The sequence below is a fragment of the Theropithecus gelada genome, chromosome 13 (assembly GCF_003255815.1).
Source record: "Theropithecus gelada isolate Dixy chromosome 13, Tgel_1.0, whole genome shotgun sequence".
NCBI classification, from domain to species: Eukaryota; Metazoa; Chordata; class Mammalia; order Primates; family Cercopithecidae; genus Theropithecus; species Theropithecus gelada.
In genome coordinates, this window is record NC_037681.1 from 20,063,719 (window position 1) to 20,091,292 (window position 27,574).

At 44.7% G+C, this 27,574-nt stretch overlaps 2 protein-coding genes across 4 annotated transcripts in view; one reads left to right on the forward strand and one right to left on the reverse strand.

Annotated features, from left to right (window-relative positions):
• Nucleotides 1-2,017, reverse strand: part of LOC112604458 — a 29,299-nt gene extending 27,282 nt beyond the window's left edge. The window contains exon 1 of one of the 3 annotated variants that reach the window (XR_003115229.1): nucleotides 1,449-2,017. Coding sequence is in view for 2 of the 3 variants with exons in the window: in XM_025353494.1 (XP_025209279.1) it covers nucleotides 1,449-1,790 (342 nt within the window). In the remaining variant the exon portion in view is untranslated. The remainder of the gene's footprint in view (nucleotides 1-1,448) is intronic. The other 2 variants (XM_025353494.1, XM_025353495.1) reach the window with 2 other exon arrangements.
• On the forward strand, nucleotides 1,453-24,383 carry STARD7 (StAR related lipid transfer domain containing 7). The gene is made up of 8 exons (XM_025353493.1): nucleotides 1,453-2,275; nucleotides 15,492-15,700; nucleotides 16,034-16,083; nucleotides 17,702-17,812; nucleotides 17,894-17,976; nucleotides 18,588-18,687; nucleotides 21,176-21,260; nucleotides 22,342-24,383. The coding sequence occupies exons 1-8, from the start codon at nucleotides 1,986-1,988 to the stop codon at nucleotides 22,524-22,526; spliced, it is 1,113 nt and encodes a 370-aa protein (XP_025209278.1). The 5' UTR covers nucleotides 1,453-1,985; the 3' UTR covers nucleotides 22,527-24,383.
• Nucleotides 24,384-27,574: the final 3,191 nt, after the last annotated feature.

Here is a 27,574-nt window from a genome sequence, read left to right on the forward strand (position 1 = left end):
TATCCCTTCCAAATTATCCTCCTATTCTCCATCTGACAAATCTCCCTGAAATCTTCCTGATTGAGAAGTCTCCCGAACCAAGACTCTTCCTACTTAGTTAGGGAGAGCCAACTGAGATGCCCCAGGAGCCAAACTGAGACAGACACCCCATGGTGGAGCTACAGACACCCCACCATGCGGCTACAGAATCAGTCTGGAGAAGGAAGGAAGCATTGGCAGCATCTAGGATATTCACCAACCTGAGACCCCATGATGGGGCTATAACTACAGACACTCCATGACCTGGCTACAGCGCCCACCATGGAGCTACAGACATCCTGTGATAGGGCTACAGTTATGGGATGTCTCCCCAAGACTATTTCTCCATTGCAATTAAGTTCATGCACATTGGGCTAGCAGCGCCCCACTGGCAGAGACAGTGCTAGAGTCAGCCCCTAGTCCAAGAGAACTATGTGGCCGCTTAGGCTGGCCTCTGGATCTGTCACCAGAGGGGGAGCTATCATGGACAGGTAGCCACAAGGGCTATCCCAGACGAACCCCCAACTTTGTAACCATACAATGGGTTCATTTTGCCCACTGCCTAGACAGAGCCGATTTATCAAGACAGGGGAACTGCAATAAAGAGTAATTCACGCAGAGCCCACTATGAGACTGGAGTTTCAACATTACTCAAATCAGTCTCCCTGAGCATTCGGGGATCAGAGTTTTTAAGGATAATTTGGTGGGTGGGGGAAGGCCAGTAAGTCCAGAGTGTTGACTGGTTGGGTCGGAGATGAAATCATAGGGAATTGAAGCTGTTCTCTTGCACTGAGTTCGTCCCTGGGTGGGGGCCACAAGGTCAGATAAGTCAGTTTATCCACCTGGGTGGTGCCAGGATCCATCAAGGGCGGGGTCAGCAAAATACCTCAAGCACTGTAAGAGCAGTTTAAGGAGGATCATAATCTTGTGGCCTCCAGCTGCATGTCTCCTAAACCGAAATTTCTAGTCTTATGGCTAACTTATTAGTCCTACAACAGCAGTCTAGTTTCCAGACAAGAAGGAGATTTGTTTTGGGAAAGGACTGTTATCCTCTTTGTTTTAAACTATAAACTAAGTTCCTCTCAAAATTAGTTCACAGAAGCTCAGGAATGAACAAGGAGAGAAGCAAGGCGGAGTTGGTTAGGTCAGACCTCCTTCACCGTCTGAGCTGTAATTCTGCAATGGCGGTAACCACGGGGAGCCCCCAGCCCCTGCAGAGACACGCGGAGCCCCGCCCCACCCCGCACTCCACTAAGAGAATGGGGCCGGCGCCCCCGCCTCTTAACACAAGGGAACACCTGACAGGATTCTAACAGGAACCCGGCCGGGTTTCTCTGCGGGGCGGGACTGGGACGACGGGAAGATGGCGGCGGGGTCCGAGGGTCACTCTCCAAGGCGCCCTTGACGGCTCTGGCTGCCGGGCCACCTACCTTGCTAGCAGGCGGACTCCGCGCGTTGCATGCAAGGGCGGGAGGGGGCAGTGACGAGCACTTGGCGACGCCAATAAGCACCCGGGAGTCCAGGTCGCGCCCAATCAGGGCCCAGGCGGCGGAGACAGGGTAGGGTGCGCGCGGGCGGCGCGTGTGGCAGTCGCGGAACGCGCGGGAGCCTGCCTGCTGCCCGGCCTGGGCTGTCCGTCTCCTCTCTGCCGCGCGCCCTGCATCCCGGCCTCCCGGAGGTCGCCGAGGAGCCAGAGGGCCGACTGGTCTGCGGCCCGAGCCCAGGAGGGCCCGGCGTAGCGGTCGCGGAGCCATCCCGGCGTCTGCTGCCATGACCGACGCTCCCCTCAGAGGGGACGCTTCCTCAGCGGTGGCTGCAGAGAGAGATGAGCGGCGGCTCCTGGCCGCTGGACCGTGAGACGGGTTCCTGGCCGGCCAGTTAGGGGGACGCTGCGGACCACCGCCTGCGCCCGCCCGGGCTGGTTCCTCGAGCCCCGGGGACTCGTGGCGGGCCCCGCGGGAGGCGGCATGTTCCCGCGGAGGCTGCTGGCCGCCTGGCTGGCGGGGGCGCGGGGCGGGAGCCTGCTGGCGCTTCTGGCCAATCAGTGCCGCTTCGTCACGGGCCTGCGCGTGCGGCGCGCGCAGCAGATCGCGCAGCTCTACGGCCGCCTCTACTCCGAGCGCTCACGCCGCGTCCTTCTCGGCCGCCTCTGGCGCCGGCTGCACGGCCGTCCTGGCCATGCCTCTGCCTTGATGGCGGCGTTCGCCGGCGTGTTCGTGTGGGACGAGGAGAGGATCCAGGAGGAGGAGCTGCAGAGGTGGGCGCTGCGGCGAGCTGGTTCTGGGCCGCGGGGTGGGGGGACTTGTGAACCCCGGGGCCTGCCCTGTGGTCGGGGGCCCCCGTTTACCCCGTGATGTTTTAATTGGCGGTGCAGTCGGTGGAACCTGCTTGAGCGAACCGCGTCGTTGTTTGCCTCTATGTGTCAATTTGATTTGTCGGGTTATAAAATAGAACTGAAAGTGGGGGCTGGTGTGTAGGAGGGAGACCGAGTGGGGCGAGCAAGGCAGTAAAGAAACAACGTTGTAGAAATAAATTAGATACCGAAGGCATGGAGGCCCTTGTTCACGCAATCTTTAACACACGCAAAAAGGTGCAAATTCAAAACAGATTTTAAATTTGGCCAGAGGGTGGTGGGCTGCTGTTTGCAAAATGACTTCGATCCAGATGGGACTCAGGCCTGTGAGAAATGCCAGGAGAGCCCTCTGTCATTCGTGACTCGTGGCAGAATGAGAGCCTGGAAGGGATTTTGTCCAGGTTGCACAAACCAGCAGCCCAGACATTTGAACCTGTAAGAATTAGGTCAGAGTTTTGCGACGTTAACCAGAACTTTGGGAATAGTGTCCCATTAGACTCTGAAGTCACGCTGTCGTCATCACAACTGAAAAGCCCAGTGCCATTGATTACATTTGTTAATCTGTAGTTCTGAGACTATAGTTTCCAGGTAATGTCATGGGGAAATTTTGCTTTGGCTCTTGGTTTACCTTGTGTCTGTATTTTCTTTGCAACCGATATTCTTAAACTGTGCCCTCCCTGCACAGAAAGCACTTTGCCTCTAAACTCAAGCTGTGATTTCGGGAACCAGAGACAATCCCCTCCCTCCGCAGATTCCACACCCGCCTGTTTATTCTTGATATTTCCTCCACAGGGAAACAACCTGTTATTCCACATTTTTTGTTAGGTTAAAAATGGAAATAACCGCAATAAAGTTTATACCATGGCCTGTGTGGGAGGTGTAACACCCAGATGCCAGGCAGCTATTTGTGCCACACTATGAATTGTGGGTAAATGGAAGTCTATCTTAAGAACTGGGAATACTTTTCCTAGCAGGAAAGATAACTTTTATAAATGCAACTTAAAATCATAACCGTAAACAACCTTATTCGCAAAAACAGTTCAGCTATCAAAGCGTGATACGTATTTTGCCTAGTTTCTATTAGTATTCTTTGGCTACTTGGCTTTTGGTTATAATCAAAGTCTCTTGGGTGTGAGAAATAAAAGAATGGGAATAAAAATTTTAAGGTGAAAAATTATCATTAACTTGGAATTTTCATTTTTGATGATGAAATATCTGTGTTCCACAGTTAAGCTTGAGAGGAAAATCTCCAATTGGAATTGCTGGAGTAAGAGAGGAGAAAGACCAGAAAAAGGCTACTGGGTATGAAAGAGAGGAAAGGAGAGTCTGGGGGTGGGATTGAATAGTGTTGGGACTTATGTAGTAGATGATACTGTTTGGCTTATTTTATGCATTTTTACGGATGGTGTTAATAGATCCTGGAGCCTCTGTTTAGCAGTGCTGAACAGAGTTAGTGGGGAAAAAAGATAGGAAATGAACGTAGTAAGCATTTGAGTTAGTCGCTACTTACCATGGCAGAGAGATCAGACCAGTTCATGACTGAGCCAGGAGTATTCATTCTATTTTCCTCTGGTCAGACTGTCCCTGAAACCTGGAGGCAATTGAAATACTCTTGGTTCTAATCCAGCTGCTAAAGAGGGACTGCTCTGAGTTAACCAGCTTTGGAATTTCAGGAGTTCAGATGAACTCCAGAACACTTTCAAGCTGCACTTTGACCCTCCTTAGGGTCATTGTAGTAAAGGCCCTCATTTAACATTTCATTGTTCGGTTCATGCTTGAATTTGGTTTTTCATATAATTAAAATTTGATCATATTGTTCATCTTGAGGATTTTTTTCTTTTTAAAATATTTGTTAATGTGATAGGAAGGCAAATACGCTATTCAGCAACTACATCTTGATTGCACAGTGGTTCCTTAGGTCTTTGTTTTGGTAGCTTGTCATGTTTATATTTTGTTAAAATATTCTGGGTACAGGTTAATTTATTTGCTTTGTGTCTAAGTATTCTATTTGCTTTAAAGTAAGCACTGCTGCGGTTGTCATAGCTAGCTTAGAACATCTTGGATTTCGTTTGTTCTAGTGAGATGATTTTTGGGTAGCTTCCATGATGGAGCACAGTTGGAGTGTGTCTCAAGTGCATTTCTTCATTGTTAATGGAAGAAGAGCATGAGTGTCACGTGGCCCCTAAATCACAGCCTTTGGCTTATCTGTGCTGATTCTGTACCAGCTTGTCCTGGCACAAACTAATTCTGACATTGCTGTTTTGGTTAAGCGGGTGGAATGTGCAGGGTGTCTTTTTGAACGTGTGCCTTAAAGTGGCATGTGTTTTCCTTATGTTATTTGAGTCCTATTCAGAATGACAAAGCATAACTTTGCCTTCTCATCTTTTGTGCTTAAGAACATCTTACCAAATAGCGTCTTATTAATCAAGCAACAGCTAGAAAATTTGAGAAGTGATTTTGACTGACTGCTATGGTCAGATGTAGAAATCAGATCTTTTAATACTTGCTCTAGTACCCAGTTGTTTTAAATTAATCAACAAAAAAATCTTGGGATTGCTGTTTTTGGTGCTAGCTGGCATTCTGTGATTCCAGGGCAACTCTAATGGAAAAATACAGTAGTCATATTTTTGACTGCTTTGGAACAGTTAAAAAAAAAGTTACAGGAACAAAGAGAGGAAGGATGTTAAGAAATGAAAGGCTAGGGGAAAGTGTTCCATTAACCTCCTCATAGTTTTTTAAAAGTTACAGTTCATTGCTCCAGAAATTTGAGTAAATAAGTGCATAAAGTTGCACTTTTCTGTCTTTCAGGGCATTCCGGATACGTTAAACTTCAGTGTGTTATCTACTAGATAAATGATCAACGTAAAGTCCTTTTATCTTAAAGAAACTTTTTTTTTTTTTAGCCATTGTCACTTCGGGATATCTTACTGGTAAACCCTTAAACCCCTTGTTAGATCTTCAGAGCTGCGTAAAATTAGACCTCAATTTTTTGAGGTGGTCTTCATTATTTTACCATTAACTAGTTGCCCCAGAACTGCAGTGAGCTAATTGATGTCCTGCCCTGCCCTGCCCTCCCCTCCGCTCCCCTCCCGCCCCATTCCCAGACAGCGGCTTGCTCTGTCACCCAGGCTGGAGTGCATTGGTGTGATCTCGGCTCACTGCAACCTCCTCCTCCCAGGTTCAAGCGATTCTCCTGCCTCAGACTCCCGAGTAGCTGGGATTACAGGTGCCTGCCACCACACCCGGCTAATTTTTTGTATCTTTAATAGAGATGGGATTTCACCGTGTTGGCCAGGCTGGTCTCCAACTCCTGACCTCATGATCTGCCTGCCTCGGCCTCCCAAAGAGTTAGGATTACAGGCATGAGACACTGCGCCTGGACTCTTTCTTTTTTTCTTGAGATATAATCTTATTCTGTCACCCAGGCTGGAGTGCAGTGGTGTGATCTCACTGCAATCTCCGCCTCCCTGGTTCCAGCTATTCTCATGTCTCAGCCTCCCCAGTAGCTGGGTCTACAGCGGAGGCACCACCACGCCTGTTTAATTTCTGTATTTTTAGTAGAGACAGGGTTTCACCATGTTGGCCAGGCTGGTCTTGAACTCCTGACCTCAGGTAATCCTCACACCTTGGCCTTACAAAGGGCTGAGCCAGGCGCCTGGCCCTATGTCTTTTTTTGGTGGGGGATGGAGTCTTGCTCTGTTGCCTAGGCTGGAGTGCAGTGGCATGATCTCGGTCCACTGTAGCACCCACCTCCTGGTTTCAAGCAGTTCTCCTGCCTCTGCCTCCCAAGTAGCTGGGACTACAGGCGTGCCCCACCACACCCAGCTAATTTTGTGTGTGTGTATTTTTAGAAGAGACGGGGTTTCACCATGTTGGCCAGGCTGATCTCCAACTCCTGATCTCAAGTGATCCGCCTGCCTTGGCCTCCCAAAGTGCTGGGATTACAGGCATAAGCCACTGCGCCTGACTCCTATGTCTTTTATTTCTAGGTGTGTCCCATATCAGTAGACCCTACCTTTGACAATAACTTGGAATTTGAGGAGGAGGAGGATTATGTGAAGTGAGGCTGTTGTCTTACTGAAATTCCTAATTGTAGCGATGGCTTCATTTAAGTAATTTTGGAGCTTTATACCAAACTCCATGCTGGGGGCAGGACCCCAAGATGAACCATTGTTGCACTTACTTTGTTTTCATGGTTGTATGCCTTCAGTTTCTATAGCTTTCAGTCCAGTGTTTTTCAGATATTGAAATGATTTTCGTTTTGGAGAAAGAAAGACATGGTCTCTCTTTTCTTGATCCTTTTTCTAGTCTGCTGATTTTACTATTTTGGGAATAATCTCTTTTGTCCTTCTTTCCTCTGTTAAGTCTCTTAAGATGTGAAGGTTTAGCCAGCCATCCTATCCAAACAAGATTTGGCACAGCAGGCTAAAGAGATGTGTCATGAGAGGCTTTCCTTTTCTCCACTGTATGATACTGAGTGACTTTGTGCTCCTGTATGTTAATTGGGTCTTGTCATGTTAGCATTTATAAGTTCAGACCCTTCAGGGATTCCTAAACCTTGGGACAAAATAACTTGATCATTTACATTTTTGTGAAGCAGTCTTGCTCTAGCATTCATACCGTGTCTCCATAAGACATTTCCGTCCCTCTTCATAATTTTAGTCAAAGCCACCTAGCAACCTTTAATTATATAGGAGAGCTTGATTAAGCAGTGGATCAGATACTCGGAACCACCTTGATTCTTGGAAGGCCATGAAAAAATGTTGCCTGTAGTTAATAATTTTCTTAAAACTTTATTAACTATATAATTATTGTATGAGCCTCTGATGTTTTAGTAAGACATTCCACCAGTGGAAACATGCTCCCCTTTATTATGTAGCAAGAATGATACTTGGGCCAGGTGTTGTGGCATGTGCCTGTGCTTGGGAGGCTGGAGGATCACTTGAGCCCAGGAATTCGAGGCCAGCTTGGGCAGTGAAAAAAAAAAAATTTTTTTTTTTAAAAGAATGACACTCAAGAGTTGTGCTTAGTTATTGTTCAAGGATGCTTTATAGTCCTCAAAAATGCCGTAATTGATGCCCTGTGGTGCCTGATTGTTCTCTGAGCAAATCTAGCTGTGGTTTTGCCTTTGCTTTCTCTTCTGCAACATCTAAATGCCTACCCTAAGGTTCCTTCTCTATTTCTGTATGGTTTTACAGCTGGTCAGTGTTCTTGGTTGTAACAAAGAAACTGGTCTTGGTTAATTTAAGCCAAAAAGGAATTAATCAAAAGGGTATTAGGTCACTCAGTATTGACAAGAAGGCCAGGGTACGGGTTGACCAAGACCTGCAACAGCAGTAATCTACTTAGGACAGTGTTGCTGGCATTGTTTCCCCCAGATTGACTGTACTCCTGGACTCTCAGCTCCCTCAAGATCCCGTGCCTTTGTGTTACCTTCAACATTCAAAGCCCCTTCTAGAAGTCTCTAACCTCACTTAAATTAGGGGCTGTGCTTTAACTGCTAGTGGGCGGGAGGGGGGCTGCATTCACCTATTTGGGTTCTCCCCGAATAGAAAGGGATTTCAGGCAGTCATAATGACAAATATTCCCCTATATAAATATTCTCATCTAAGTCCAAAACTTAAAATTCAGCAAATTGCAGTTTTAGAACCAATAGGACTTCAAGAAATAACATCCTCACTTTAAAGGTAAAATGACTTTAAAGGTAAAATAAAATAAGATCACACAGCTGGTCAGCTGTAGAGCCAGGACTAGAGCACAAATCTTTCGACTCATCATTATTTTGAATTGCTCTAAACTTTTAATCTTGGATTGCCACTATAACTTTGAATTTTTGGCTTCTGCAGCAATATATTAATGCTATATATATATATATATATATATATTTTTTTTTTTTTTTTTTAGACAATTTACTCTCACCCAGGCTGGAGTGCAGTGGCACGATCTCGACTCACTGCAACCTCCACCTCCCGGGTTTGAGAGATTCTTGTGCCTCAGCCTGCTGAGTAGCTGGGATTACAGGCGTGAGCCATTGCACCTGACCTTTTTTTTTTTAAAAAGAGTTGCCGGGCGCAGTGGCTCACGCCTGTAATCCCAGCTCTCAGGGAGGCAGAGGCGGGAGGATAGCTTGAGCCCAGGAGTTCGAGACCTGCCTGGGTAATACAGCGAGACCCCGTTCTCCACAAAAAGGAAAAAAAAAAAAAAGACCAAAAAAAAGAGTCTTACTCTGTTGCCCAGGCTGGAGTGCAGTGATGTGATTTTGGCTCACTATAGCCCCGACCTCCTGGGCTCAGGTGATTCTCCAACCTTAGCCTCCTCAGTAGCTGGGACTGCAGTTGCATGCCACTACACCCAGCTAATTGTTGTAATTTTTTTTTTTTTTTTTTTTTTTTGTAGAGGTGGAGTTTTGCGTGTTGCCCAGGCTAGTCTTGAAGTCCTGGGCTCAAGTGATCTGCTCACCTTAGCCTTGCAAAGTGCTGGGGATTAGAGGTGTGAACCACTGTGCCCGGCCTTAATGCAATCTTGTAATTAAAATTTGGATTATTGAAGCCTATTTTCATTTTATTATTTTTTTTTAAATTTACTAAATTTATTCATGTAATGTTTACCAGGACATGTAATGTTTACCAGTACATGCTGGGAGCTGGAACTACAAATATGAAGAAGACTGATTCTGGGCTATTAAGGAATTTATAGTTTAGTAAGGAAAGCAGATATAAAGATAGATCCATTATAGTGTAATATGCCTGTGTAAAGGAATACAAATCAGTATATATGGTTAGCTTTGCCTAGCAGTTACCCTTGTGGTTTTTTGAAGCTTGAAGAGTGAAAAGGCATTTCAGACAGTGTAGCAGTAATTTGGGTCTTCTTCAGTCTTGAATTGCAATAGAGTGTAAAGACAGCCAGCCAGCCAGCAATTTTTGTTTCTTATCTGTAACCTTTCTTTAAAGGTTGCAGGGGGTAGGGTGAAGTGGGGGGCATGGAGAAGCTGGGTATGGTAGCACACTCCTATTGTCCCAGCTACTTGGGAGGCTGAAGTGAAAGGATCTCTTAAGCCCAGGAGTTTGAGGCCAGTTTAGGCAACATAGTGAGACTTTGTCTCAAAAAAAAAGAGGTTATGAGAAAAATACAAGCCGAATTTTTAAAAATTATTATTATAAAATGTTTCAGATATATAAAAAAAGTTTAAATAATAACACGAGTGTTACAAATACAGCTATTTTAAGAAATAAGACATTACAAGTATACTTAGGCTTTATCTATACCCTTTTCCAGTTGTATTCTTATTTTTCTCCAAGATGTCACCATTATCCCAATTTGTTGTATATAATTCCCTACGTTTTTATACATATGTATCTACCCATGAATGATACATAGTGATAGTACAATATATGGTGGTGTTTTGCATGTTTTAAAACTTTTTGCAGCCGGTGAATCCCACCTGTAATCCCAGCACTTTGCGAGGCCCAGGCTAGTGGATCACTTGAGCCCAGAAGTTCAACACCAGCCTGGGCAACATGGTGCAACCCCATCTCTATTAAAAATACAGAAAATAAATTAGCTGCGTATGGTGGTGCTTGTCTGTAATCCCAGCTAGTTGGGAAACTGACGTGGGAGAATCACCTGAGCTTGGGAAGTTATGGCTGTAGTGAGCTGTGATTATGCCACTGCACTCTAGCCTGGGCTCAGAACAAACAAAACCACACAACTTTTCGTAGTCCTGAACAAAATACTAACAAACTGAACTCAGCAATATATAAAATGGATTATATGCCATGAAAAGTAGGATTTATATGTAAGGAACCTAAGGCTGGTTCTTCATACAAAAATCAATTTATTACACCATATTAATAGAAAAAAGGACAAGGCTGGGCGCGGTGGCTCAAGCCTGTAATCCCAGCACTTTGGGAGGCCGAGGCGGGCGGATCACGAGGTCAGGAGATCGAGACCATCCTGGCTAACCCGGTGAAACCCCGTCTCTACTAAAAAATACAAAAAACTAGCCGGGCGAGGTGGCGGGCGCCTGTAGTCCCAGCTACTCGGGAGGCTGAGGCAGGAGAATGGCCTAAACCCGGGAGGCGGAGCTTGCAGTGAGCCGAGAGCCGGCCACTGCACTCCAGCCTGGGCGGCAGAGCGAGACTCCGTCTCAAAAAAAAAAAAGAAAAAAGGACAAAAACTACGTGATCAGCTGAATAAACACAAAAAGTATTTGACGAATTCCAACCTCCTTTTGTGATTAAAAAAGAAAACACTCAGCAGACTGGGGATAGAAGGAAATTTCTTGCAGCTGGTAAAAGGCATCTACAAAAAACATAGCTAACAATGTAGTTAATGGCAAAAGACTTAGTGCTTTTCCCCTAAGATCAGGAACAAGATGAGGATTCTGCTCTCACCACTTCTGTTCAACATTGTACTGGAGGTCATAACCAATGAAATCAGGTAACATAAGGAAATGAAAGTCATTTAGATTGGAAAGAAAGAAATAAAACTATCTCTGTTTGCAGCTGATGATCATATATAGAAAATAGTAAGGAATCCACAGAAAACTATTAGAGCTGATAAATGAGTTCAGCAAGTTTGCAGGATGCAAGATCAGTACACGGAAGTCATATTTATGTACACTAACAGTGAACAATCTGAAAATAAGATTAAGAACAATTTCATTTACAGTAGCGTCAAAAGGAATAAGTACATAGGAATAAATTTAACAGAAGTGTATGACTAAAACTGTAACACTAAAAACAACAAAACATCATTGGAAGAAACTTAAAAAGACATAAATAAATGGAAAGACATCCTGTGTTCATGGATTAGAACACTTAATATTGCTAAGATGGCAATACCACTTAAAGTGATCTACAAATTCAGTGTAGTCCTTATCCAAATCCTGGGTAATTTTGCAGAAATTGGCAAGCCAATTCTGATACTCTTATGGAAATGAAAAGAACTCAGAATAGCCAAAACAGTCTTGAAAAAAGAAAACAAAGTTTGGAGGACTCACTGTTCCCAATTTCAAAACTTACTACAAAGCTACAGTAATGACACTGTGGTAGTGGCATAAGGATAGGCATCTAGATTGTTAGAATAAAATTGAGGGTCTAGAAATAAACCTGTACATTTTTGGTCAGTTTTCAACAAGGGCGCCAGGACAGTTCACTGGGGAAGGAATAGTCTTTTTGACAAATGGCACTGGGTCACCTGGAGAAGCAGATGCAAGAGAATGAGTTTAGACTCCTACGTCATTATCATACACAAACATTAACTCAAAATGGGGTAAAGACCTAATGTAAGCTGAAATTATAAAACTCTTAGAAGAAAATATAGGCATAAGTTCTTATGACCTTGGATTAGGCAATGGTTTCTTAGCTGTATCACCAAAAACATAAGCAATCAAAGAGAAAAACATCAAAATTAAAAACTTTTATGCATCAAAGGATACTATCAAGAATAGTATAAGCACGTGAAAAGGTTAGGGAAATACGAGTCAAGATGCAATGAGATACCATTTCACACCCACTAAGATGGCTGGAATAAGAAAGATGGACAATAACAAGTGGGGCAATTGGAACCAAGGGTGTGGAGCAGTTGGAATCCTCAAACATTGCTGATGTGAATATAAAATAGTGCAGTTGTTTGGAAAACAGTTTGGCAGTTGCTTAAAAAGTTAAACATAATTACCACGACGCAGCAAATTTGCTCCTAGGAATCTACCCAAGAGAATTGAAAACATGTCTATATGAAGATTTGTACACAAATGTCCATAGCAGTATTCTTTTTGTTTGTTTGTTTTTTTGACAGTTTTGCCTTTTTGCCCAGACTGGAGTGAAGTGGTACAATCTTGGCTCACTGCAACCTCCGCATCCTGGGTTCAAACGATTCTCATGCCTCAGCCTCCCAAGTAGCTTGGATTCCAGGCTCCTGCCATCACACCTGTCTAATTTTTGTATTTTTAGTAGAGACAGGGTTTTGAGACCCAGGCTGGGTCTCAAACTCCTGACCTCAGAGTGATCCACCTGCCTTGGCCTCCCGAAGTGCTAGGATTATAGGCGTGAGCCACTGCATCCGGCCAGCAGTATTATAATAGCCAGAAAGTGGAAACAAATTTTATTTGATGAATGGATAAACAAAATGGGATCTATCCATACAATGGAATATTACTCAGCTATTAATAGGAATAAAGTATAGCATGGCTGAACTTGAAAATATGCTAAGTGAAAGAAGCCAGACACAAAAAGTTACATATCATATGATTCCATTTACTTGAAATGTCCAGAATTGACAACTCCATAGAGACAGAAAGTAGATTATGGCTCTCTAGGACTGGGAGGAGGCAGGAATGGGAAGTGACTAATGATGGATAGAGGTTTCTTTTGGGGATGATAAAAATGTCTGGAATTAGGGGTGATGGTTGTACAACCTTGTGAATATACAACAAGTACAGAATTGTACACTGTAAAAGAATGTATCTTATGGTATGTGAATATATCAATTTAAAAACAAAGGGGAAAAATATATATACTTATAATAAGACAACCTGATAAAAAACGGACAAAAGATATCAATTGACATTTTAAAACCATAAACCTTCATAGTTAACATTTGAGGGCTACTTACGTGCCAGATAACACTTTATTTTATTTTATTTTATTTTATTTTATTTTTTTTTTTGAGGCGGAGTTTCGCTCTGTCGCCCAGGCTGGAGTGCAGTGGCCGGATCTCAGCTCACTGCAAGCTCCGCCTCCCGGGTTCACGCCATTCTCTGGCCTCAGCCTCCCGAGTAGCTGGGACTACAGGCGCCCGCCACCTCACCCGGCTAGTTTTTTGTATTTTTTTTTAGTAGAGACGGGGTTTCACAGTGTTAGCCAGGATGGTCTCGATCTCCTGACCTCGTGATCCGCCCGTCTCGGCCTCCCAAAGTGCTGGGATTACAGGCTTGAGCCACCGCGCCCGGCCTATTTTATTTTATTTTATTTTTTTATTTATTTTAGAGATGGAGTCTCACTCTGTTACCCAGGCTGGAATGCAGTGGTGCGATCTTGGCTCACTGCAACTTCAGCCTCCTGGGTTCAAGTGATTCTCCTGCCTCAGCCTCCCGAGTAGCTGGGATTACAGGCACCCACCACCATGCCCAGCTAATTTTTGTATTTTTAGTAGAGATGGAGTTTCACCATGTTGGCCAGGCTGGTCTCGAACTCCTGACCTCAGGTGATCCACCCACCTCGGATTCCCAAAGTCTGGGATTACAGGCATGAGCCACCGTGCCTGGCTTTATTTTATTTTAACTTAATTTTATTTTATTTTGAGATGGAGTTTTGCTCTTGTCATCCAGGCTAGAATGCAATGGCACGATCTTGGCTCACTGCAACCTCCGCCTCCTGTGTTCAAGTGATTCTCCTGCCTCAGTCTCCTGAGTAGCTGGGGTTACAGGTATGTGCCACCATGCCCAGCTAATTTTGTATTTTTAGTAGAGACAGGGTTTCTCCATGTTAGTTAGGCTGGTCTTAAACTCCTGACCTCCGCTGATCACCTGCCTCAACCTCCCAAAGTGTTGGAATTACAGGCGTGAGCCACCACGCCTGGCCTATTTTAGTTTTTAAGAGACAGAGTCGCTGGACACAGTGGTTCACACCTGTAATCCCAGCACTTTGGGAGGCCTAGGCGGGCGGATCATGAGGTCAGGAGATTGAGACCATCCTGGCTAACACAGTGAAACCCCATCTCTACTAAAAATACAAACAATCAGCCGGGCATGGTAGCGCGTGCCTGTAATCCCAGCTACTCGGGAGGCTGAGGCAGGAGAATCACTTGAACCCGGGAGGTGGAGGTTGCAGTAAGCCCATATCGCGGCACTGTACTCCAGCCTGGGTCACAGAGTGAGACTCTGTCTCAAAAAATCAAGCAAAAAAAAAAAGACAGAGTCTTACTGTATCACCCAGACTGGAGTACAGTGGCAGAATTGTAGCTCACTATAGCCTCAAACTCCTGGGCTCAAGTGATCTTACCACCTCAGCCTATAGCTTCGAGTACAGGCACGTGCCACTATGCTTGCCTAATTTTTAAAATTTTTTCTGGCCGGGCACGGTGGCTCACGCCTGTAATCCCAGCACTTTGGGAGGCCGAGGCGGGCGGATCACAAGGTCAGGAGATCGAGACCATGGTGAAACCCCGTCTCTACTAAAAATACAAAAAATTAGCCGGGCGCGGTGGCAGGTGCCTGTAGTCCCAGCTACTTGGGAGGCTGAGGCAGGAGAATGGCAGGAACCCGGGAGGCGGAGCTTGCAGTGAGCCGAGATCGCGCCACTGCACTCCAGCCAGGGGGACAGAGCAAGACTCCGTCTCAAAAAAAAAAAAAAAAAAATAAAAATAAAAAAAAATAAAATTTTTTCTGAGAGATAGGGTCTCACTGTGTTTCCCAGGCTAGTCTTGAACCTGGCCTCAAGCAATCCTTCTGCCTTGGCCTCGCAAAGTGCTGGGACTACAGGAGTGAGCCTGTGTGCCTGGCCATAGATATTAAGCACTTGACACTTAACTTTTTTTCCATTGTTTGTTTTTTTTGAGATAGAGTCTCATTTTGTCGCCCAGCTTACTGCAGTAGTGTGATCTCGGCTCACTGCAACCTCTGCTTCCCAGGTTCAAGCAATTCTCCTGCCTTAACCTCCTGAATAGCTGGGATTACAGGTGTGCGCCACCATGCCTGGCTAATTTTTATATTTTTAGTAGAGATGGGGTTTCACCATGTTGATCAGGCTGGTTTCGAGCTCCTGACCTCATGATTCACCCTCCTCGGCCTCCCAAAGTGCTGAGTATTACAGGCATGAGCCACCGTGCCCTGCAGTACTTGATACTTTGTTTGGAATCTTTATAGCCAACCTCGAGATAGGTACTATTACTATTTCCATTTTATAGATTTAGAAATAGGAACTGGTTAAATAATCTAGTTAGTGAGCATTGGACTAAGATTCAAACTCAGGAACTCAGTTTTTATTCACTATACTGTGTCTTGTTTATATACTACATACTGTGGTTTACTGTATAACCTTCTTGCACAGGCCTTTTTGTGGACACTTCATTTCACAGGGCTGACTAACCACCTCACCATGGCTCTTTTTCCCCTTTCCAGATCCATTAATGAGATGAAGCGGTTAGAAGAAATGTCAAATATGTTTCAGAGCTCTGGAGTCCAGCACCACCCTCCAGAACCAAAAGCCCAAACAGAACGGAATGAAGATTCAGAGGGCAAAGAGCAACCTTGGGAAATGGTGATGGATAAGAAACACTTTAAGCTGTGGCGGCGCCCAATTACAGGCACCCACCTTTACCAGTACCGAGGTGAGCCCAGTTTGGCTCTCTTTTGGGTTCCATAGTTGCCCAGGTGCTTGGGACTTCTGTTCTTCATACTTCTCTAAACTGTTCTGGTTGTTTCTCAGAAAATTTGCCATGGTCTTTTGTTTATTGTTTTTCTTCTCACAGACGACAGATGTCTCAGTGTTGTCTTTGCTTAGATCACCTTTGTCTTTCTTTGTTGCCCCACTATGACTTGCAGTTTCTGAACCTGCCTTTAAGATCTCTTAGTACTTTAGAACTGAAACGCCGCTAGGTGATAGAAACAAGGCAAGTGACTGGAGTATGGCAAGCATCTCTTATTCTTTCTTGTCATTCTAGTTTTTGGAACTTACACAGATGTGACACCTCGGCAGTTCTTCAATGTTCAGGTGAGTTAATTTTTCTCTCCAGATTTGGAGCCTCCTGGCATATCAGTTGCTACTGTCTACATGAGTAATTTATCTGACTCAGGTGACATTGGCTTCAGTACATCCATCTATCTACCTATCTACCTGTCATCCCACATTGCATAGCGTTTAGGTACACATTTGACTTAGACTTTCTTTATCTGGCCCATGGGGATGAGATCAGTTTTACCCTCTCACAGGACTGTTGGGAATATCAGAGAGAGGAATGGATATGAATACTTTAATGTATTTTTATGAGGCTTTATTGTTTTCTCCCCCAAACAACTTGAGAGTAAGTTACATACGTCATAGCCCTTTATTCGTAAATTCTTCCAGTGTGTGTTTCCTAAAACTAGCCATATGCCATATTTTCTTAAGTAACCATGACACCATTATTGAAATCAGTAAATTTAACACTGATGCAACACTTCACATAGTCTTCTGTTTGTATTCCAGTTTTATCAGTCGAGTCAGTAATGTCCTTTATAGCATTTTCCGCTTCAGTACAGATATAGTCAGGATTGTATTTAGTTGTCGCATCTCTTTAACCTCAAATCAAGAACATTTCCACAGTGGAAATTTCTTCTTTCTTTCCTCTCCCTGAGACGGGGTCCTGCTGTGTCACCCAGGCTGGAGTGCAGTGGTGTGACCGTGTCTTGCTGCAGCCTTTGCTTCCTGGACCTAAGTGATCCTCCCGCCTCAGCTTCCAGGCCTACAGGCATGCGCCACCACACTTGGCTAATTAAAAATTTTTTTTCCTAGAGACAGGGTCTCCCTTTGTCTCCTAGGCTGGGCTTGAGCTCCTGGGCCCAAGTGATCCTCCTGCCTTGGCCTCCCAAAGTGCTGGGGTTACAGGTGTGAGCCACTGTGCTGGCCCAGTGTTTATTTCATAAAGATGAAGAGTATCTGTTCAAAGACTGCTCTCCTCCTTGTAGGGGAAGATGTTTTTAAAAATGAAGCAGGGAGGTGGGATCGCCCAGAGTTCTAAAAGAAAAATCTTTTCTTTCTGGAATTTTCATTGGTTTTGCCAGACTTCCGATAACTACTTCGTTGGTTATAACATTCTCTCTAACATGCCAGCGCACTTTCCCTGAGGCCCTGGATCTTGTTAATTTGTAGTGAATTTTTGTTGGTTTTATGTATATGGTATATCTGTCTTAATTTGAAATTCTTCAGTTACTAGTGATGCCAGAAGTTTAAAAAAATGTGCTACTTGCATTTTTGTGTGTGTGAGGTGTCTACTACCACTTTTGGACTTTTCGTTGTTTAAAACTTTTTAGAATTATCTTACCCTTACACATTCATATCACTATATATTATTTTTCCCCAGATGTGTCTGTTAAAATATTTTGTTACACTTTTCCTTGGTTTATCTTTTTAAGATTCACATTCAGTATAATGACATTAGCCTGTATAAAGTGATTTTGAAAGAATCATCTGTAGTAAACAGCCGTGTGTCTCACACTCTGGCACTCTGTGAGGTCAGATTACCCTCTCCTTGTAATAAGGTTACTGGATCAGAAACCAAAGCATCTGGAAAGCTTTCTGCATTTTTGTTTTGGGTCTTCTTGGGTCTTCATGGTCTTTTCTCTTTCTACAGCTGGACACAGAGTATAGAAAAAAATGGGATGCCCTGGTGATCAAGCTGGAGGTGATTGAGAGGGACGTGGTTAGTGGTTCCGAGGTTCTTCACTGGGTAACCCATTTTCCTGTGAGTATTTTTACTTCTGATTTTATTTCTGTCCAGGTATGTGTGATGCAGAACACTAATCCTGCCCCTCCATTTCTTTAGTATCCAATGTACTCAAGGGATTATGTTTATGTTCGGCGGTATAGTGTGGATCAGGAAAACAACATGATGGTGTTGGTGTCGCGGTATGTATGGCTGCCTGTGATTCTTGCTGAGTTCCTTTAGCTGTGGCCTTCATTCCTATGTACCTGAGTTTGCATATTCTTAGTGCCCTGATGAGTCTCCCACAGGCTTCCCTGCAGCCAGTGCCCCTTCCATCCAGCTGGAAGATGAGGGGGCTCTGACTGTCTAGGAAGAATGGAGAGATACAAGCTTTTAGTTAAAAACTGTTTTTGGGTTATTTAATGTTGGTAATTAAAAGAAGTGCTGTTGTTTTTGACCCACAGCCTAGTGAGCCATAAATTACCAAAGGAACTCACTTCATTTTTAATTAATTCATTTGTTTATTTTAGAGGCAGGGTTTCACAGTGTGGTCCAGGCTGGTCTTGGACTCCTGGCCTCAAGTGATCTTCCTGTCTTGGCCTCCCAGTGTTGGGATTATAGGCATGAGCCACCACGTCTGGCCTTCATTTCATTTTTAGAACTTAGTTTGTATTTATTCGTCTTAGTGACTCCTTTGTTTTGTGTATTTAAAAAAATCAGAGCCAGCTTTTTAGGCCTTCCCCTTAACTCAACTCCCCTGTTGTTTTATATATAGACATTACTAAGAGTTTGCTTCTCCTTTCCTCCTTACCAGTGCTGTGGAGCATCCGAGTGTGCCAGAGTCTCCAGAATTCGTCAGGGTCAGATCATATGAGTCCCAAATGGTTATCCGTCCCCACAAGTCATTTGATGAGGTGAGTTTTACCTCATCCCAGAAATAATATGTCATGGCTGTGGAATATTCTCAAGGGATGTCTTATCTGAACTAGGGAGGAGGGGGTGTGGCCCAGGAGCAGTTCTCAGGGGAGTCTGATGCTACTGGTCTGGGAACCATTTTTTGGGAACTCCCGATGTAGGTGATGTACCTGGAAGATCCCCAAGGACAAGGTAGTGGCAATCCATTGGTTCCCTCGTATCTGAGAGACAGTTAAAATAATCATAACCACTGACGCGTTAGCCTGTATCAGCAGCATTCTTTAGGAACTAGAGTGAGTACCTTCTGTCAGCAGTTCACCACAGTGGGCAGAGCACTGGATGGAAACTTCTCTGGATTTCTGCTTCCTTGCCAGAGAAATGGGAAGGTTGGATTCTGCTGTGTGCCTTCTTTAAAATTCTGTGACTTTGGCCGGGCGCTGTGGCTCAAGCCTGTAATCCCACCACTTTGGGAGGCCGAGACGGGCAGATCACGAGGTCAGGAGGTTGAGACCATCCTGGCTGACACGGTGAAACCCCGTCTCTACTAAAAAATACAGAAAACTAGCCGGGGAGGTGGCGGCGCCTGAAGTCCCAGCTACTCGGGAGGCTGAGGCCGGAGAATGGCGTGAACCCGGGAGGCGGAGCTTGCAGTGAGCTGAGATCCGGCCACTGCACTCCAGCCTGGGCTACAGAGCGAGACTCCGTCTCAAAAAAAAAAAAAAAAAAATTCTGTGACTTTATTTGAAAAGAGTACTTATTTCAGCCTAATGATGTGTTTTGTGTTTATTTTTGATCTTTTTAAACTAAATCTCCATTGAGAGTATAGATATTGATGCTAGTAGCTTCTGGTTTTAGTTCCACTTCACTTTATAATGGCTTTGTTTCTCCCTATTGCTTGTGTTTGATTTAGAGCTATATAGACTGTGTTCTTTAGTGTAGTTTTCTTATTCTCATCAAGTTGTTTTATTTATACTCAAGGACTTGAGTTGGTCCTTGTAAAAAAAAAAAAAATGGAGACGACAGAGAGAGGAAAGCAGGAAGGGCACTGGGGTTGGAAGACATGATTCAAGCAAAAACAAAGATAGGAATGAGCCAGGTATGCACTCAGAGACTCACATGCTTAGAAAGGAAGGTAGAAGTTAGGGAGAAGTATAAATTGCATTGACTGTGTACTGAGGGTACTCAAAAACCACGTAGCTGCGTTTGGATTTGCCAAATGGGAATTAGATCTTTGAGCCAAGGTAGGGGGTTTTTATCATGGAAAATTTGAAATACATACAAAAGATACAGAAGTAGAAGAGTATAATGAACCCTATGTATCCGTCTCCAGCTCCAGTTATCAACTCATGGCCCAAATTGTTTTATCTCAGCCTGTAATCTCAGCTACTCGGGAGGCCGAGGCAGGAGAATCGCTTGAACCCAGGAGGTGGAGGTTGTGGTGAGCCGAGATTGCACCGTTGCACTCCAGCCTGGGCAACAAGAGCGAAACTCCATCTCAAAAAAAAAAAAGATAAAAAAGGTCTTGCTCTGTCACCCAGGCTGGAGTGCAGTGGCTCAATCTGTGCTCACTGCAACCTCATCTGTGTTCAGTGCAGCCTCTGCCTCCCGGTTTAAACGATTCTCCTGTCTCAGACTCCCAAGTAACTGGGATTACAGGCGCGTACCACCACACCCAGCTAATTTTTTTTAACTTTTAGTAGAGATGGGATTTCACTGTGCTGGCCAGGCTGGTCTCGAACTCCAGTCCTCAAGTAATCTGCCTGCCTTGGGCTCCCAAAGTGCTGGGATGATAAGGCATGAGCCACCATGCCCAGCCAACACCCAATTTTTTTTTTTTTTTGAGACAGAGTCTCGCTCTGTTGCCCAGGCTGGAGTGCAGTGGCTTGATCTTGGCTCACTGCAACCTCTGCCTCCCAGGTTCAAGCAATTCTTGTGCCTCAGCCTCCCGAGTAGCTGGGACTACAGGTGTGTACCACTGTGGCGGGCTACTTTTTGTATTTTTGGTAGAGACGGGGTTTCACCATGTTGGCCAGGCTTGTCTTGAACTCTTGACCTCAGGTGATCCGCCGGCCTCGGCCTCCCAGAGTGCTGGGATTATAGGCGTGAGCCACCATGCCCAGCCTAACACGCAAAGTTTTTCTTGGGAGCTGGTCACTTAGTGCTGTCTGCTTAGCACATACCAGAATTCCAAACCCCTAAAGGCAAAGCCTGTGTTCAGCATAAACCACGTTGTTAGCGTAGTCTACGCACAGGGAGCCACCCTTATCAGCTGACTGTTGAGTGGGAGTCGAGTTGGCCCAGGGTCAACATTGCAAGGAGGCCTTTCTGTGGATAGTCTCTCAGGCCTTCAGTGTTAACTGCACAGGGTGAAAAAAGAAAATGACACCGCCTGCTCCAGAATCAGATCACAGTTACTCTGTGGTACTGGATATGGAGGTCGTGGTGGGTGATTCAGGGATCTTCATTTTTGCTGTTTTTCTTTTTCAGAATGGCTTTGACTACTTACTGACATACAGTGACAATCCCCAAACGGTGTTTCCTCGCTACTGTGTTAGTTGGATGGTTTCCAGTGGTAAGTAAGGGCAAGTATACAGGGCCTGGAAGCTGGGTTGAGCATTTTGTTTTTCTCTATTTCCTATTGGGGAAATAAAACGTCTCTTCTGGTCCCTTTTTTATTTTTCCCCTGAGACAGTCTCACTGTCGCCTAGGCTGGAGTGCAGCAGCATGATCTCGGGTCACTGCAACCTCCACCTCCCAGGTTCAAGCGATTCTCCTGCCTCGGGCTCCTCAGTAGCTGGGATTACAGGTGCCCCAACCACGCCTGGCTAATTTTTGTATTTCATCATGTTGGCCAAGCTGGTCTCGAACCCCTGACCTCAAGTGATCCACCCACCTCAGCCTCCCAAAGTGCTGGGATTACAGGCGTGAGCCACTGCGCCCAACCCTTTTCTGGTTCATTCTTGAATTACTATGAAGATACCAGAGACTCCAGGTGGGGATTGAAGGGATGAGAATTACAGCGTCCCAGAAAGGAACTTGTATCCAGAGGAGAGCTTTAAAAACATTTGCTTCAATGCCTTAAATATGGACTGTGTAGATTGACGTATTTGTATTTGCTTCTTGAATAGTTGAAGGCCATAAGATCTGACATAGAAAATATGGTGATTATAGGGCAGTCACCTGGGGAAAGGGGTGTTTGTCTTAACAAAGTTACACATCATGGCTGTAACTGCAGCTTTCCCTTCTACCTTCTTGTCTGAGAAAGCATCCTTGTGATTTTCTTTCTTCTGGTTCTCTATAGGCAGCTCCTTACATGCTTCAGGGGGAGAATAGAGAGAAGATTAGGTATTTCTGTTTGACATTTATCTAAATAAAATTGGCAGGTATTTCAGCCATGCCACTGATGAGTGATATTTAGATTAAAAGATCCTTTTTGGGACGTAAGTGGGCTGATTAGTACCCCCTTTCAAAGAAGGAGCAAAGATCATGGTTTGGGAACGCATTCTGGGAGGCAGCTGTTCACAGGCTATCAATCAGGTTGTGATCTTTATAAGGAAGAACTAGTTCCCTACCATCAAAGAAATAGGATCTTCTAATTTCGAGCCTACTGTTGGTTTGTGTGTCAGCTTAACCTGATTCTCGTTTCCTGACAGGCATGCCAGATTTCCTGGAGAAGCTGCACATGGCCACTCTGAAAGCCAAGAATATGGAGATTAAAGTAAAGGACTACATCTCGGCTAAACCTCTGGAAATGAGTAGTGAAGCCAAGGCCACCAGCCAGTCCTCTGAGCGAAAGAACGAGGGCAGCTGTGGCCCTGCTCAGATTGAGTATGCCTGACAGGCTTTGGGATAAGAAGGGACAGGCGCTTCTAGCCCTGTCTCAGTCCTTTATCACTCTGCTCCAGAAAGGGGACATGCCACATGTATTAGAAGGCGTCTGCTGTAACTTCAGTGCAAGAAAATTCAATAACTGATATCCCATTTCATTCAGAGCCCTTATTGCTCTTATCAAAACAGAAGAAGGCTACATTTGTGGGAGTGTTGTCATATTCTCAGGCCAACTCTTTTGAAATTCGGTGTCTCATTGAGCTAATCTGGAACAAACCGCTAACCTCAGGCCAGAAGGGGATGACCTCCATTTGCTTCTCTGAGTAGTTTCCTCTGCTGACATTCCAAATCCCACCATCGATTGTGCAGCGCTTTGGATTTCCTTCAGTTCTCCAGGTCCACCTGGAAAGTGTAGTTGGCCGGTTGAGTCTCTCAGATGAGGGGCCACTGGGAGTGCTCTTGGTAACAATCATGTTGTGAATAGGTGTGAACGATACTTGGTTGTGTTAAGTGCCTTGTCCGCACCTTGTTTTTATCTCTAGGGACATGAAGTTATTATTAATTTTTTTTTTTGTTTTAAGTAGAGATGGAGTTTCACTGTTTCCCAGGCTGGTCTTGAACTCCTGGGCCATACCTGGCCAGGGACATGAAATTTGTACCAAGAAATTTCCCTCCCTGCCTGCACAATAGCACCCGTTGATTCACCTCATCCAGAGCAAGTTTCCTTTGAATTGGCCAGTTCTTCTGTATTCATTGGATCATTGCCTCCTTCCTAACCTTCCCCACTTACCAAGAACACTGGGAGACTAATCCTTTTACATAGTAGCTTTTTGATGCTCAAAACATCACATTTAAGTTTAGTTTAAAAATTTTTTAACTTTTTGTCAAACAGAAGCAGTTGAGGAATTGAGGATTCTACCTTAGTCCCATTGTATAGAAAACACGAATTTGATTCAGGTATTATTTTTCACATTTCAGGTTTGACTTGTTCTTTTCAGAAGGCTAAAGGCAGAGGAATGGGGGCTGGGCCACTCCCTTGGAGCTCTCAGATCTATAGACAAGCTGTGTGAATGCATAGATATAATCTTGCCACAGATAGTAATACAGTGGAGATTTGGTTTATGTTACCATTATGTTCCTCTAAAAAGTTTTTCTTTCTCTCTTCAGAGCCAAAATAAAAGTGAACTACACTGTTCAGATAAGGTCACAGTCCGATGCTGTCAGTTTTACCGAGCTGGTTTCGCTGATGGTTGTGCTGCAATTTGTTAGGATAATAGGGATCAAGTTTTAAATCCTCCTCTCTCCCTTTTTTCTGGAATCTTGATGGCCAGAGTTTTTTTTTTTTTTTTTCCCCCCTGCTTGCTACTGTTTTGTGGTGTTGAAAAGTGATTTAAACCTGAGACTAACTTAAACGCTTCCATGACCTTCTTGTTGACTGTTCATTTTTGTGCCAAGGAAGCGGCTGCCCCAGTGTGTGTCTTGCCTTCTCCGCTCATTGCTGGAAGAGAAGAGAAATGCATCGAGCAGTTCCAGCTGCTTTTCATTCATTACTTCTGTCTTTTCCCCAGGACCTGACTAGCCAGGGCAGAGTGCCTGGGTTGTGTCCAAACTTAGCACCTGCAATTGTTGGGATGTGGATGGATGTGTGCATAAGAGAGAGAGAGAATGTGTGTGTGTGTCCATCCGTGTGTGTGCACACATGCACAGGTGCAAAGGAGTTGCGGTTGCTCCATGTTCTGACTTAACGGCAATTTGATTCTGCACTTGGGGTCTGTACAGTTACTCATGTCATTGTAATGATTTCACTCCTAACTGTGACATTTTTATCAAATGTGTGAATAAATAATACATAAAGATTGGTACAAAAGGGTTTGTCTTTGGACAAATGGTGGAAAAATCTTGAATATTGGACTTATTTCTTTCTGATCACAAAGTCGAAAAGAATTTTTACTCTTGAGACTTGGGAGGTGGAAGTGGCAGGGCTTGTTCGTTCTTGGTAGATAGTGGCTGACACAGTTTGCCTAGACCATGAGCCCTTTCCAGGTGACCTGCTTGGCAACTGAAAATAAACCACCTATATCCACTTCCTTAGCTTGATACACTGATCCATATCCTTTCCCTTTAAAGAAGGATCACTTTGGAGGGAGCAGTGCTAGAGCTTAGCAGGTGGTAGAAATCGGGACAGAAGCAGGCCTGCGGTCTAGGGTTGAGGAGAGGGCCAAGTCAGCGCCCTTGGCAGAGGGGCAGTTCTGCTAGCATGCTCTGAGCCTAACGTGAATTTATGTGTCATTTTGCCTGTGGGAAGCACTAGGCGAACACAGAAGCACCGCAGTTGAACTGAGCTGCATAGGAACACGAGGCACACGTCCCTGTGTGGTGTACCCCCATCTGATTCCAGAGAACCGCGCGCCTCATCTCATGGTTGCCAGCTGAAGCCCTTCCATTGGCCATCCTGGCTCTGCCTCACACTCTGCTCTTTATTCTCCTCTTTCAACCTCATTTGTATTTTACCTCTCTAATTTTTTTTTTTCTTCTTTGAGACAGGAGTCTCACTCTCGCCCAGGCTGGAGTCCAGTGACGGGACCTTGGCTCACTGCAACCTCTACCTCCCAAGTTCAAGCAGTTCTCCTGTCTCAGCCTCCCTGGTATCTGGGACTACAGGTGTGTGCCACCAAGCCTGGCTAATTTTTGGATTTTTAGTAGAGATGGGCTCTCACCATGTTAGCCAGGCTGGTGTCATACTCCTGACCTTAAGTGATCCGCCTGCCTCAGCCTCCCGAAGTGCTGGGATTATAGGCATGAACCTCGCGCCCAACCTCATCTTTTTTCATTTTATCTGTCTTTTCTCTCACTTTGTCTTCTGTTCTCTTCCTCTTCACACAGGGTGGTAGGTGTGGGAGCTGGGTGGGCTGTCCAGTGGGTTTCTGCCTGCAGAGTGCAGGTCAAGGTAGACTGCTTTATTTCTTAACCATTGACATATATGAAACTGCTACCTTTTTATGTGTCACAAAGATTTTGAGTGTTGAACACCTAAACCCATTTTTCTATAGGCCTTGCAGTTTTTATTGGGTAGTTTTGTGTAGACACATGTTGTGAGATAGCAGCACTGAGTGTTTTATGAACAGGAGAACCATACAATAGGAAAGTAGTGATGCTTTAATAGCTAGTGTGGGCTTAGCCGTCACGTAATTCACAGCGTGGTAACTCTGGGCTGAGTGTTAGTATGAGGTTTTTATTTAAAAATATATATATGTGTGTGTGTGTGTGTGTGTGTGTATATATATATATGTAAAAGTTAAAAGAGTAAGCAACTATTTTGTATACCCTTTGCTGGTGTTTAACATCTGCTGTGTGTGCTTTCTGTTACTATATACAGTGTCACGATCATTTGAAAGTAGGATGCAAGCATCATGGTATTTCACCCCTAAATAGTTGAGCATGCTTTTTATAATACAGATGTTCTGTGTAGCCACAATACTGTGAGCACACAAGATAAATAACAATATCACAATATCTGATAATACAATATTAAAATTTCCAAAATGACTTTTATAGCCTCCCCAACCCAAGATTAATTAAGTATCATGTGTTTCATTTGTCTTTGGCCACTTTTTTTTTTTTTTTTTTGAGACAGAGTGTTGCTCTGTCACCCAGGCTGGCGTGCATTGATGCAATCTCAGCTCACTGCAACCTCTGTCTCCCAGGTTCAAGCAATTCTGCCTCAGCCTCCCAAGTAGCTGGAATTATAGGTGCGTACCACCACCCCCGCCACGCCCAGCTAATTTTTGTATATTTAATAGAGATAGTGTTTCACCATGTTGGCCAGGCTGGTCTCAAATGCCTGACCTCAAGTGATCCACCTGTCTTGGCCTCCCAAACTGCCGGGATTACAGGCATGAGCCACTGTGCCCGGCTTTCTTTGGCCACTTTTCATCTAGAACAGTCATCTGCCTTTTGTAACTTCACCTGTGCTTCATATAATGGAAGTAGAGGAGTGATCTTCAAGCTTGGCTGCGCTTGGGAAGCTTTGGCCTCTGCCCCCCGCCCCTCCGGACCGTTGAAACCTCTAGGGGCGAGCGAGTGTTCTGTGTACATGAACAAGCGTCAAATGTTGAATGTGATCAAAGGGAGACAAAATAGGCTAGAGAGGTAACAGTCTCCCTAGATCCGCTACTACTGATGTAAGTTGTCGTACCGTTGGTTTCTGCTGAGTTTGAGATTAGCCAATAATAGCCACCATTACTGAGCATCTGTGCCAGGCACCACACTTCATGCCTTCATCTAATTCTATAGCCCTGAGTATGTAGCTAGCGCCTCATCTACAAAATGAGGAGAAGGCATGAGAGGTTAAGTAATTTTCTTGCTCAGGGTCACACAGGAAGTGACAGCCAGGATACAGACCTAGCTCTAACATCTCCAGAGACAGCCGGCAGCGTGGCTTAAAACGTTTTTAAAACTTTTTTATTTTCCCCCTAAAGCTTAATGTTTATAAATACTGCCAGATTCTTACCCCGGGGGTAGTTGATTTGTTTGGAAGCTTGGATCATAGCTTGCTTCATTTTTAATTTTTTAAAATTACTTTTATTTTTTGGCTGGTGACGCAGCCCTCAGGAAATCTTGAGAATATGTGTCCCATGAGCTTGCTTTTTAAAAATTTTATTTTTTGAGGTAGTCTCACTGGTGCCCAGGCTGGAGTGTTGTGGTGCCATCAGATCTCACTGCAGCTTTAAACTCCTGGACTCAAGTGAACTCCCACGTCAGCCTCCCGAGTAACTGGGACTAACCACAGGCATGCACCACTATTCCCATCTAATTTTTTGTGGAGATGGGGTCTCACTGCGTTGCCCAGGCTGGTCTCAAACTCCTGACCTCAAGTGATCCTCCCGCCTAGATCTCCCAAAGTATTGGAATTACAGATATAAGCCACTGTGCCTGGCCTAGGCTGGCTGGCTTGCTTGCTTTTTGTTTTCTCAGAGAGTCCAACTGTGTCACCCAGGCTGGATTGCAGTGGCACAGTAGCAGCTTACTGCAGCCTTGAACTCCCTGGGCTCAGGCCAT

What these genes read in the sequence shown, in the direction of transcription:
- STARD7 (XM_025353493.1), top strand. Translation starts at nt 1,986, where the DNA reads ATGTTCCCGCGGAGGCTGCTGGCCGCCTGGCTGGCGGGGGCGCGGGGC. An exon ending in CCACCTTTACCAGTACCGAG is followed by an intron (nt 15,701 to 16,033) that starts GTGAGCCCAGTT and finishes TTGTCATTCTAG; the next exon opens with TTTTTGGAACTTACACAGAT. An exon ending in ATGATGGTGTTGGTGTCGCG is followed by an intron (nt 17,977 to 18,587) that starts GTATGTATGGCT and finishes CCTCCTTACCAG; the next exon opens with TGCTGTGGAGCATCCGAGTG.